Here is a 12,205-nt window from a genome sequence, read left to right on the forward strand (position 1 = left end):
GCAGGCCTCACAGCTGGCCAGCTCGCCCCCTCAAGGACAGCCAGCTGCTGCTCCTGGTGCCCCTCAGTCACAGCATCACTGCTTATCAGTAAGTTCAGGCACTACAGTTCACACTGCCTTTCATTCTCTGTTAAGCTTTAATACAAGGTGGCACAATCTGCCCCATCTCGTACTCGTGAGGTATTTAAAACATTTACAAAGTAATGGTATTCAAAGGCAGTAAAAATAACCAAGCTTCATTATTTTTCCCTTTTTGAAATAAACATTGACACTAAAACCTTTGCTGTTACATGCTGCGTTTCTTCCACCCTCAGTTGTCACGCAGATGGCTAGGAGAGCTTACGATGGCTTGAACCCTGTAGGATGGCAATGGCTGCAACTCTACTTAGGTGATAAACTCCCCTGAACACCTACAAAGAGCTAACTACCCCCTCAATTCCCAGAAACCAAAGGCCTTCGGCCATTAAAGGAGATTGGGTAGCAACTCCCCTATCACCCTGCCTGTCAGCTTTTGCTGCATAGATATGGGAGGCTGGTACAGGAGCCAAAGCCCAGGTCACCAATCCTGCAACACAGCTTTGTGTCGTGCTCTGCTTGCAAGCAGGTTTGCTGAGTGCTTGCTGTGCTGGTTTTTGCTTTCTTGCTGAGTTCACGCTGCAGCTGGCTTCAGCACCGTCAGGAAACACAGCCCTTGGAAAATCTGATAGGAATTCAGAAACAGCTACAGCCCCTTGGTACAGGCACCCAGGGCTTGGCGTGGTTTCTGCTTGCCCTGCTCCTGTCCTTTGGCTTTCTTGATCCAAGTGCTTTGGCAGGAGTCCCAGCAGACAGCCCATATAGACTCTTGAGTATCGGGAAAACCCACACAAGAGAGTGGGAACATGTCCTTGGCCCTGGAAGACCTTGATTTGTTTTGAGTATTGTGGGGAAATCTGTTCCCAGAAAGCTACTGGAGCTAAACATTGCCCTAGGCCCAAATACCTTCTGCTGCCAGATAAGCTGTTGCCTTCTGTTTAACTGCTGCCTGTTCAAATGACCTCTAGCTCTCTCAGGGTGGGGGGAACCTCAGTGTGACCCAACCACAGGACAGGGGAAGGCCTTGTCCCAGCTACCACCCTTGAAAGGGAACCACTTTATTTCAAGTCTCCATCATCTCTGAGTCGGGGCAAAGGTTTCCCCCTTAGGATGCCAGGCTGAAATGCAAGTAACAGCGTGCACTGTTCCCCACAGGACAGGAACAGTGAAGAGGAAGCCAAGACCATGCGAGGGTAATGGAATCTGGGGCCCATGGCAGGCCTGGCCTCTCGCTCCAAAGAGAAAGGAACGGAGCCGTTGGAAGCCACCTGGTGCTTCCCCAGCCCCTGCCGTGCCGCATCTGCAAGTCCCGTCTATCCCTGGCATTCACCAAAAATAAAACAAAACACAAACGGGTCCCATGTCCCCATGTGGGAGCCCAGGGGCTGGAACTGTGGTAGGTCCAACTTGTGTTGCTGTGGCATGGCTGCTCAGGCCCCGGGAGTGCCTGCCTGGCCCATGAGGGGCGCATTGCCATCCTGCGTCTCCTCCACAGGTGTCTGGTTGGTGTGTACCTCAATTGTCTTCTCATCCACCAGCTCACAGACGGGATTGGTGAAAGCAGAGAGTGGCAGCGTGATGCGTTGCATTTCCCGCTCCTGAGCCTCCTGTTCCTGCTGTGCCTTCAGATCTCTCCTCCTGCACAGGAAGCAAAGGATCCTGAGAGCCAGTCGGGGCACAGGGAGGTGCTGCTGTTGTAACCCCTGCAAGCCTTTGCAGTAAATGTGGATGGGCTGGACTTCCCTTCAGCCCCTGCTATCACACCAGGCTCTGGTCTTGGTGGCACCAGAGCCAGGGAGTAGGCAAGCTCCCCCCTCTGCCCAGGCTTCTTCCTGCAGTAGTAGCAGTAGGGAGGGCTCAGGGTGGATGTGAAACCAACCCTCCTGTGTTGCTGCAGTGGAGCAGCCTCCCAGCCTGAAGAGCTGACAGGGTGGAGGGGGCCTGAGGTTCTGGTCACCACGCTGGCAGCATCTCCCTTAGAGCTCGGTGCTGCCTTGAATCAGACCTAGTGGGAAGAAGGATTCTTGTGCTGCAGCCTATGGTAACCCCCTCCCTGCACTCCTGCTCTCCAAGTCTGTTATTTAAAGGATGTGTCCTAGCTTGGGAAAGGGCTTGTTCTGCTGGACTGTGGTCAAGTGTGACGCAATCTGCACAACGGTGAGCGCCACAAGGCAAGCTCCAGCAAACTGGTGGGAGCCTCCATGCAACCCAATGCCCTTCCCTGTCTTTACTTCAGCTCCTTCAGTTACGCTGGTTACGCTGCTCTGGAGCTTCCTACAAGCCCTTCCCCGAGGATTTCCCTGCTCTCTGGAATACAGTGTAGGCTGACTGACAGTCCCTTGAAAAGTCTGTTTCCGAAGAGGATTCTGTAACCCAGACTAATAGAGGGGCCGAGACCTGCAGTAATGACTGTGCCACTGAAAGGTCCAGCCTCCACTGGTGTCACTGGCAACTAACTGCACACGCCCAGCAGAATGAAGCCTGAGCACACTGATGGACCTGGGAGCTCTGCGAGCACTGGTGAGTTGAAGCTTTTCCTTAGCCCCTGGCCACCTGTTCTGGTCAAATGGTGGTGGCAGACAGAGCTGAGCAGGAGGGTGGCTGCCTGGACCTGGAGAGGCTCCAGTCCTTACCCAAGAGCCCACAACCACCAAGCAGTGAGGGGAGCACTACAGGGCAGGACCTGGGCTCCTAGGAACATGGCAGTTGGCTAGAGCCGACTGCTTGGGTAAAGGGTATTATGCAGAGGGGATAATCCCTCCCTGCCGCTCTAGCATGTCTAGACAGATTCAAGCATCCCAGGCTTAGGTTGTCCCTGACAGGGTGAGGAAGCCTGAGATCTGTATGAAGCACTTCTGTTCTCTGAAGATAGCACAGAGGCTGAGCTACAGCTCTAGTAGTTAGGCAGCCACTCAATTATCTGGCTGAATGCCTTGCTTTAAGGTCTTATCCTGCTAGGTCCCGAGTAGCTGTAGCTCCCAGGATCAAGTGCCATGGGAATTGCAATGACAGCCCCATAATGGTGAAGCACAGGCAGCAGGAGGCCCCTTTCCCCACCCCCAGGCACTGTGCTTAGCAACCGCAGCATGAGCATGGCAGTGAGATTTCCTAGGTTATAGAAAATTCTCACTGTAGAAATGGTAACAACTCCATTGGACACTATGGAGCACAGTGGTAGCGTCTCAAGCATGGCCTTCTCTGGCTCTGGGATGGCAGCAATACCTGGCTCAGTCCCTAGTTATTTAAATGTGGTCCTTTGGAGTTTTGACTGGTGCCACAAGTGACAACCCACACAAGCTCCCAGGAGCTGAGGAGTCACTCACCTTTTCCAGAAGAAGCCCACGACAATGCCAGCTCCAATTGAAATGATTATCACCATCATGATAATCCCCAGCACTTTTCCTGTTGGGGGAAGGGAGAAGAGAAGAACAGGCAAAGTGAGGAACAAGGCAGCACTTTAGCCTCTAGAGGCAGCATTCTGTGGGTCTTGGTGGTGGTACCCTGGGAGCCAGGGGGTGGTTGAAGGCAGTCATACACACCTAGGGTCCCCAGGTCCTCCTTCTCTTTGGACTTCATCCGGACTCTCTGACTGATCCCAATGACAGGCTGTACAGCAGCTGCCTCACTGCGTGATGGCAAAGTATCAGCAGATTCAAACACCTGGTCCATCTCCTGAGCAACCTCAGCTCCATCTGTAGGGATCTGAACTGCTATGGAAGTGGTGGCTGTTAAGGAGGAAAAATAGATCAGCATAAACCAGTTATTTTAAAGTGATGTGCCTAGTAAACGAGGCAGGAAACAGTTTCAGACTCAGAACTGGGGACCTTGAGCGACCTTCACGCTGATAAACTCTCACACTTCCTCTTAGGTGTTGCTATGGCTGCTCCCCCGGAAGAAGAGTGTGGTCTAGCCCCCTGCACTTCTACTGCTGCTGGCAGTCAAAGGCAGTAATCAAACAAAGAGCCAACCCCCAATCCAGGCAGAGAGCAGAGGTGAGGCTGAAACCCGGGTGTCTCGATGTTCTGCAGAGCAGTATTTGAAGGGCCACCCAGGAACTCCATGCATCTCTACAGTTCAAGATACAGAGAAAAGTCAAGGCGCTCTGAACAGAAATGAGCAAGATGATCAATAGCTCCATCTTCTGCTCTCTCAGGAACCCTCCCTTCTTTCTTGCTCTGTTTTATTCCCTCCTACCTCAATCTTCCTAATGCAGATAGGAGGCCTTGGCAGAGGGAGCTGCCTCCCCCACCCCTTTCCAGCCAGCTACTGAACAGCACTCCCTGAAGACCGAACCGTGATATGATGGGAAAGGGAAGGCAAGACGAATTCACAGGGGTCACTGCAGTAGGGCACGGCTTTGCACAGGGACTTTGGAGGTGCAGAGCCCAGGCTGGCCATTGGGAAGAGAAGCAGTGGGAAAGCCCTGGCAGGCAGGCAGGTTTCTCCCAACAAAATGGCAGCGCTGCTGGCACCACAGCCATCACGTAGCACGGTGCTGAAGGGTTGGTTATTGCGGCCTAAGGGAACTGACGGCTTTGAATAAAAACCCTCCAAAAGGAAACACATGGCCTGCTTTGTTCTTACGGAGGTGCAGCCAAGGCAAGGAAGACTAGGATGACTGGGGGAAGGCCAGCATCCCCCTCCTGCCTTGGGATGGGGGAGCTATGGGCAAAGACGGTGCAGCCAGACAAGCGTAGGCTGTCCTGGGAACGGGGCAGGTGGATGCAGCTGGGGGCGCAGACCAGCCTGTGCTGCAGCTGCTGAAGCGCTGCCTACGAACCAGTTTACCCACTACCGCTCCGCTACAGTTTGAGATGCAGGTGAGGGGTGGCTCCCAGGTGCTGACAACCGACCTGCAGCTCCAAGCCAGGCAGGGAGAAGGCGGCAGGGGCTGGGCGGGCTTCCCGGAGAGGGGGTTGGTGGGCGGAGCCGGAGGGGATGCGCCTGGCCCCGCCCCGGGTGACGTCAGCTGTTTACACCCCAGGTTCGCGGGGCTGGGTGACATCACCCCTAGAACGGGCAGCCCGAGCCTTGGAGACAGCGCGGGCCAATCGCGACGCGGGGGGAGGGGCCCGCCCCGCCCCGCCCCGCCCCGCCCCGCTCACCTGGGCAGGGGCCGATGGCGCAGGGGCTGCGCTCGGGGCCGCCGGCCGCGCCGCGCACGTAGCACCAGGGCGCCGCGGCGCCGTCCGGGTTGCGGCAGCTGCTGTGGTTCTCGGACACTGCGGGGCAGGAGGGGGAGGGTCAGCGTCAGGGTCAGTCCGCGCCGCGGGGTCCCGCCCGGCCGAGCCCGCACGTACCGGTGAGCAGCGCGGCGCCGGAGCCGCGCTGCACGTCCAGCCAGTTGAGGCACGGGGCGCCGCCGGCCGCGCGCTGGTGGCCGCCGCGGTACGAGACGCCGGAGCCGCGGACGCACTCTGCGGAGAGAGGAGAAGCGCCGCCGGTCATCGCGCCCCGGCTGCCCCCGGCCCGGCCCCGCCGCAGCTCACCCACCTTCGGCGGCTCGGGCAGCGGCCGCTAGCGCGGCGGCCAGCACCAGCCAGCGCCGCCAGCCCGGCATCCTGCCGCCGGCCGGGCTGGGAGCGGCTCCCCGCGCTGCGCTGCCCGGCTCCGCTCGGTAAACAGCTCCGATCTGCTCCGCTCCGCCCCGCGCCGCGCCGCGCCGCCCCACCGGGTCCTAGCGCGGGAGGCGGGGAGCGCCCGGCCCCACCCCCGGGCTGGGCCGCGGGTGTGGAGCTAGCGCCGGGCGGCGCGGCCCGGCCCAGCTCAGCTGCAGCTACTGCAGCAGCAGCAAGTGCTGCCCCCGCGGCTTCCCCGGAGCACGGGCCAGGACCCGGCGGCCGGGCCTGAGCTTCCTTTTGTGTCTCAGAGGCAGGTCGCAGGAGCCTGTAGCTGCCTGCTGTTACCAGCACTGCGCGTCTGCCCCAACCCCGTCTCCTGTTTGCTTTACAGCCACTGCTTCCCCAACCTGACCCACACGCTCAGTTAAAGCCTAGGAATCCTATTTTTTAAGACCTAGATCTGCAGTTTCTGTACCCTTTTAGTCTGTCTGCAGAGTCCTGGACGACCTCAGTTCTGCAGGTGAAGGGGAAGTGAAGTATTCTTAGACATTTACTTACCTTAGCCAAAATGGCCAATGCAGAGCTCCCTGCAGCTGATGGGAGAGATGCTTTTGGCCAAACATAGCCATGGACTACCAAGCTCTAACTCTGGGGGTTATCCTGAGTTTCTCTGAGCTTGCAGGAGCAAGTGGGAGATGCCAAACAGCATCTCTAAATCCAGAGCCACCCATAAGCACACTAGCTGTGTTTCACAGCAAGGACAGTAGTTCTTGCAGCCTCTATTCACATTTCCCTTTATGGAACCCACGTTATCCAAGAGCTGTGCATCTGGTTACAGGATGCTGGAGATACAGCCACGCAAGAGGTGAAAACTCAAAGATACTTTGGTGTTAGATAGCAGGCAGGTGGTCACAATGATACCACCTTTCTATAGTGATTTCAAACCAGACCATTGAAATAGTTCTATTATTACCTAGGTGGGAGACTTGGATAATATGATGATAGTGACCATAGAAGCACCTTGATTCATAGGCTGAGGTTTCCTATTTTAGGCAAATGAAAAATAAGCAGGTGAAATATTTGGGCCTTCCGGATGGCAGCAAGTCTCAGCAGAGATCTGGGGAGGAAGAAGGTGCTTGTGGTTAGGGCACAAGACTGAGCACAAGGTTTATTTCTGGCTGTGTCACATCATCTCTGTGACCTCGAGCCATTTACTCACTTTCCTCCTTGGTGTTTCAGTTTTCCATTCAGGGCAGGAAGGCGTTCCCTTGAATGGGACACTTTTTCACAAATGCTTTGAAATCATGCAATAGCACTAAAGGAGGCAAGGGTTTGTACACCTGGGCCACGTCCAGATGAGCTGGGGATGTGCCACACATTCAGGTATTCTCTGTACTGCAAGGTAGCGGGGGGGGGGGGGGGGGGGAGTTTGGCCCCAGGATCAAAAAATTGTACAAAAGAGTAGGGCAGCATGTGCCACCCAAAACTGGAGCCTGGCTGCCCGGTGTCACTCCAGCTGCAGCTCCCCAAAGCCCTCAAGTGAGGCTGCTGGAGCCAGCACAGTTGCCACTCAGGGTAATCTGCCAAGCACCAGGGTGTGTGGCACAGGCATCCTCCAGGGACACGTAGTAGCAGCAGCCCAAGGTGTGCGGCAGCTGCTTGTCCCCAGGGAGACAAATGTCCATGTTTGTGTGGATGCATCCCAGGTGGCTGCATGGGCTGGCGGGTGACTGGGAGTCCAGGAGACTTAGTTAACCTGCCTGCACTTCAGTTTATCACTTTTTACCTAGTCCTTTTAGTCCTCCCTGACCTTTGTAAGATCTGAAATCAGTGGATGAGACATCCTTAAGTACAAGAATTATTAGTCGGTTATTACAGCTTTAGTGGACTTCAGATGGACTGGATATAAATTCAGCTCTCAGCTTGGCAGAAAGCCCAGCATGGGAAACCTCTGTCCTCACCAGCTGGCAGATCTGCTCTGTTTAAGTGCATCACTTTTACATTTTATCATGAGAAGACTCTTGGAAAGCTAATTATATTACCTGGGTCACTTTCACATTTGTGAGTACTGACTGCAGAATTGCTAAGGATTAGGCCCTCATTATGAGTCCCTAGAAAAAGGTCCTAGGTGCCAACTTCTGTTCAGATTGAATATGACGGAACAGTGCATTGACATGCAAGGGTAATTTGGCCATAGGTGCTTGCAGAAAATTTCACCATTTTTCAGCATAACTTATTTCTCTGCATTCATCCCATGCTTCAGAATGATCTGCACAAGAGGCACTCTCTGACCCTCAAACTGATCCAACAAATGAGAGGCTGGGGAGCAACATCTGCGGAAGCAAGTCTCAAGCCTTCCCTACTGCTGTTTCCTGGAACAAGCTGTGATTCTTACCCCACACAGCCAAACTCCCTTAACACTTGAGCTTTTAGTCAATGGCAAGATAGAAGTTGTCTACTGTCCCCATCAGGGAATGTAGACAGGACTCAAAATCCTTTGTATTAATGGCAAATCAAAACTGACTTCCAAGCATTGGTTTCCCCTGCCTTTCATCTCCGGTTCTTCCTGGGGTTGCAGGGCAGATTCAGGCCCTGCAGCTTGGCAGAGTAAGGACTAATGAGATCTAATGAGATGCTATTGCTGCTCTCCTGGGGGAAACAAGGGAGCTAACTGCTTTGACTGTTCATTAGGAATTGGTGAATCTATTTGCTGTGTGCATGCAGCTGAGAAATGCAGATACTCTCTAAAGACTTGATTTTAGAGGAACTATTCCATTGATCATTTAATAGCTAGCTTTGTGCATGCATACACACACATCCATATGCCCCTCACCTCATGCATCTTAAAGCGCTTCACAGACTAAGACAGTCATGGTGCCATTTTACAGAAAGGGAAAGAGACATAGAATGAGGTGAAATGATTCACCCAGGTTCAAAGTCATACAATCAGCAGCAGAAAGTAGGTTTTATGCTCACTAGAAAATACACTGCCTTCCACTGTGTCCATATTCCCAAATGTGGAGAGTGGCAGTATGTGGCTGTTACCAATTACAGCATTTACCTTGCAGAAGTTCCAGATCAAACTGTCCCAGCTGTTTTCTCACTCCAGCCTTTCCTTTGGGGTTTCTTTGTTCTATTTTGTCATCTGCAGAAAAACTCAAAGTTTAAAGAGCAAAACAACAGCAATGGAGCTTGTCCCACTGATTATGGTATTGGGCAGGCCTGGATACTTAGGCCTGGAAGAGAGGTCATTGAATCCACCCTTCTGCTCCGAGGCATCCCTCGAGTATTGCTGACAGATGTTGGCCTAAAGAATTCCTAAAACTTTCAGCACAGGTGATTCCACAACCTCCACAGGTAGCATTTCCCAGGATATAACCATCCTCATAGATAGATATGAGGAAAGCCTTTCTAATCTGGATCTTCTCTGCTGCAAATTAAATTGACTACTGTCTGGACATAAAGAACACTTGATCACTGTCCTCTTTATAAGAACCTTTTACATACTGGAGGACTGTTATGACTCCCCTTTCCTGCCTGTCCCCTAATTTTTATAAAAAGAACCCCATTCTTTCAGTCTTTTCTCCTAGGTGCCATTTTTTAAACCTCTCCTCATTCCTGTTGTTTTCCTATGTATTTCTCCAGTTGGGCTACATTCTCCAGTTGGACACAGAACTCCAGCTAAGGCCTCACCAGCATGATATTTATAAAGGACTTGGAAGACAGGAAGTGACAAGTGCTACTAAAATGTTTTTATGTACTTACAACTCCAGTGAAATGCTGATAGCTCTGCAAGCCTTTCTGTGCTCCCAACTCATAAACATGTCATCAGAGGATCCCACTTGACAAGGCCAGCTTTACTTAATAATACTCAAGGAAACAAATTCCTATGTTATTCCTAGTTTAAGAAAATGCTGTGGAGTGGGCTGGAACAAGGGAAGCAGACACCAAGTTCATGAAGTTGTGAGCTTAAACACAGCAGCATTACAAACCAGAAAGCGAGCAAGCATGCATTACAGAGGGGTCAGAGTGGAGAGGCAGAGCCAGAGATCAAGTTTCATGGCTGGTATATTCAAGGTAAGGCTCCCCTCCCATTCGACACCAGGAGTTACTGCCAGGCAAGTGCCAGCCAGAACCTCAAGTATTAATGAGGAAGTCAATAGGAGCAAAACAACCCTGTGCAAATTTAAACCAGCCCAGACTGGTACAGAGCATTTGCTGTCCTTATTCAGAATGCCTCTGGGGACAGGCTTCCTACATGGGCTGTAACCAGAGGATAAGAGGCCTGCAGCTTGTAATCTGGATCCTATGGTCTCAAGGAGGGCGAGGCAGCCCCTGAGGCTGATGCAGGGGTTTGAAGGCAGAATTAGGCTTTTCTGTCACTGTGCTGAATGCTCCATCATCAAGCACTGGCAGAAATGGAAGAATATCAGTCCTTTTGCTGGACTGAAACCGAAACAGCAGCACCCTTTTGTATAGTCTGGGACAAAATGTACAGCATTTTCATGCAATGTTGATCAGAGCTACTTCCTGTCTCTGTAACAGGCAGGCAGCCCAGAGGCATTTGCAGTCAGGCTGTTTTTTTCAGACTCTTATCAAAACTCCCCCTTCTTGAGCATATTAAAACAAACTATTACTTGGATCACTGCTATTTACTTGGTCTTATGTGGGTGCGTCACGGCAAGATATTACCACCCTCCTAGCTATGTTGTTAGGTACAAATCACAAGTTTGGCAAGGGAAAGATATTTCAGGCCAGAATACACCCCACCCTTACTCCATCCTTTTAAAGTTACAACATAGAAATGGTAGAAAAACAAGAGCAAGCCTGGTTAGGAAGAAAGGGGAAATACCTTTAGGAAGAAGGCAGTATAATAGATATAGTAAGCAAGCACGGAAGCTGAGCCAACAAAGGAAAGAGCTCAGCTTATTCCAGGATCTTCCATTGCTCTGTTGTGTGAACCTGGGTAAGTTGCTTCCCTTCTCTTCATGCCATGCCTTAGCTTCCTTTTTGTTTAAACAGGTGTAGCACTAGCATCACAGAGGTGTAAGAAAGGACTAGTGCCCAAATATATACTTTGAGAACTTTGGATACGAATCACTGGAGGAAAAAAAAAACAAAAAACTTGCAGTATTGTACTGGGGAGGTATAGATGGAATTCAAATTCTCCCCAAATCCCAGATATATATAGCACCAGCCATTTAAAATGTGAAGTAAAGATGTCAAGCAAGACAGAAAACATTAGAGTAGCAGAAGGAAATATGTACCTTCACTCTTGTTTTTTCAAGCTTGTAGAAATCCTTTTAAACTTCATGATTTCTTGTTGTGGCTTTCAGCCAGTGTGAACCTGGGTAGCCAAGTTTGCATGTGCTAAAGGGAAATTTGGATCCTAAAAATAAATTTATGAAGTTTAGGAACAGTTAAGAGATGTGGAAAACCCAGCTGCGGAAACTCTATACCAGCATCTACGGGAGCTTTGCCAGGCGGTGGGAACATTTCAGGCTTCCTTAGTTTGTAGGTTGTTGACTCTGAACAAGGCGACTTGCTCGGGGTTGGATGGGATCAGAGGTCCTTCTGTCAATCTTCTACTCACCAGTTTCAAGGATGCACACCGAGTATTGACTTTACAGACTTTGAGAGAAGGAAAGGTCCCAAACACTGCTATTTAAGCTTCTAGGATTCTGGGCTAATGCCAGGAAGTTACCATAGGCCTTCCAATTAAGTATTTCTAAAGCCAAAAGAAGATAAGACTACCTAAGAACACAGCCAGCTAGAAAGGAAGTAACATTCTTATGCCACCTTAGCAGGGGCAAAGAAAGCGCTGTGTGTCTGTTAAAAAAGGCAGTCTCTAACCAGAGCTAAGACAGGACACACTTCTCAGCTGTACAGTTCACTTTTTTCTTAGCTAGGCCTTGAGGTTCCTAGGATCTGAGACACCTCTCTACCTTTAATCCACCACAGAGATCAAGTGGGTCATAGTTCTTAGAAGTACAGTCTAGGGACTTGGGGACAGAGCACTGCAGCAAGGAGCCCTCAGCTCTGGGATGCCCTCCCTCTGCTGATCTGATCTGAAAGAAAAAGGGTGTATTGGTACTTTGGGTCCTGTGCACAGCCACAGGCATTTGCCTGAAGGCAGGAGAAGGAGTTGTATCTGTCTGGGGAGTCTCCATTTTTTCCAGGTTTGTATGCATGCATTAGGCCAGTGGAGACAGCCTCTTTTATTACTCATCACAAAAGGACTCCTACACCATGTCCACCACAGAAGTACAGGATCTGTTCTTCCATGTGCCCGCAGCAAAAAGAGCATTTGTCCTGCGGTTCTAGCGGTGGGGTTGCCATTCGTCATTAGCAGTTCTGGGTATGAAGGAAAGGTTCCAAATTGCCCCAGGAAAGAACACAAGTAGCCAAAAAGCCATCCACCTGGTGAGAGGTAGCATTGCTTTTTCTTACGTCAACCCAACATCTTTGTTAAGTATTGTAGAAGATACACTAACCAAGGCCTGCTCTTACAAAAGTTTATGCTGTACATCTCTAATCTAGTCTATAAGGTGCAAATCCACCTTCTACCT

General features: G+C 51.3%; 1 protein-coding gene across 1 annotated transcript; it reads right to left on the minus strand.

Annotated features, from left to right (window-relative positions):
* Positions 1–118: 118 nt before the first annotated feature.
* PIK3IP1 (phosphoinositide-3-kinase interacting protein 1) lies at positions 119–5,736 on the minus strand. The gene is made up of 6 exons (XM_090063686.1): positions 5,569–5,736; positions 5,376–5,492; positions 5,181–5,297; positions 3,615–3,800; positions 3,399–3,477; positions 119–1,713 (listed from the first exon to the last, which is right to left on the minus strand). Exons 1-6 carry the CDS (start codon positions 5,633–5,635, stop codon positions 1,506–1,508), a joined length of 774 nt encoding a protein of 257 aa, XP_089919812.1. The 5' UTR covers positions 5,636–5,736; the 3' UTR covers positions 119–1,505.
* Between the last annotated feature and the right edge of the window lie 6,469 nt (positions 5,737–12,205).

This window comes from Crocodylus siamensis, chromosome 9 (assembly GCF_052110815.1).
Source record: "Crocodylus siamensis isolate JL-2025a chromosome 9, ASM5211081v1, whole genome shotgun sequence".
NCBI classification, from domain to species: domain Eukaryota; kingdom Metazoa; phylum Chordata; order Crocodylia; family Crocodylidae; genus Crocodylus; species Crocodylus siamensis.

Coding starts and splice junctions, on each gene's coding strand:
- PIK3IP1 (XM_090063686.1), bottom strand. CDS start 5,635: ATGCCGGGCTGGCGGCGCTGGCTGGTGCTGGCCGCCGCGCTAGCGGCC. Junction 5,298..5,375: donor CGGCGCCGCGCTGCTCACCG/GTACGTGCGGGC, acceptor CCTGCCCCGCAG/TGTCCGAGAACCACAGCAGC. Junction 1,714..3,398: donor GTGGGCTTCTTCTGGAAAAG/GTGAGTGACTCC, acceptor CTTCCTGTGCAG/GAGGAGAGATCTGAAGGCAC.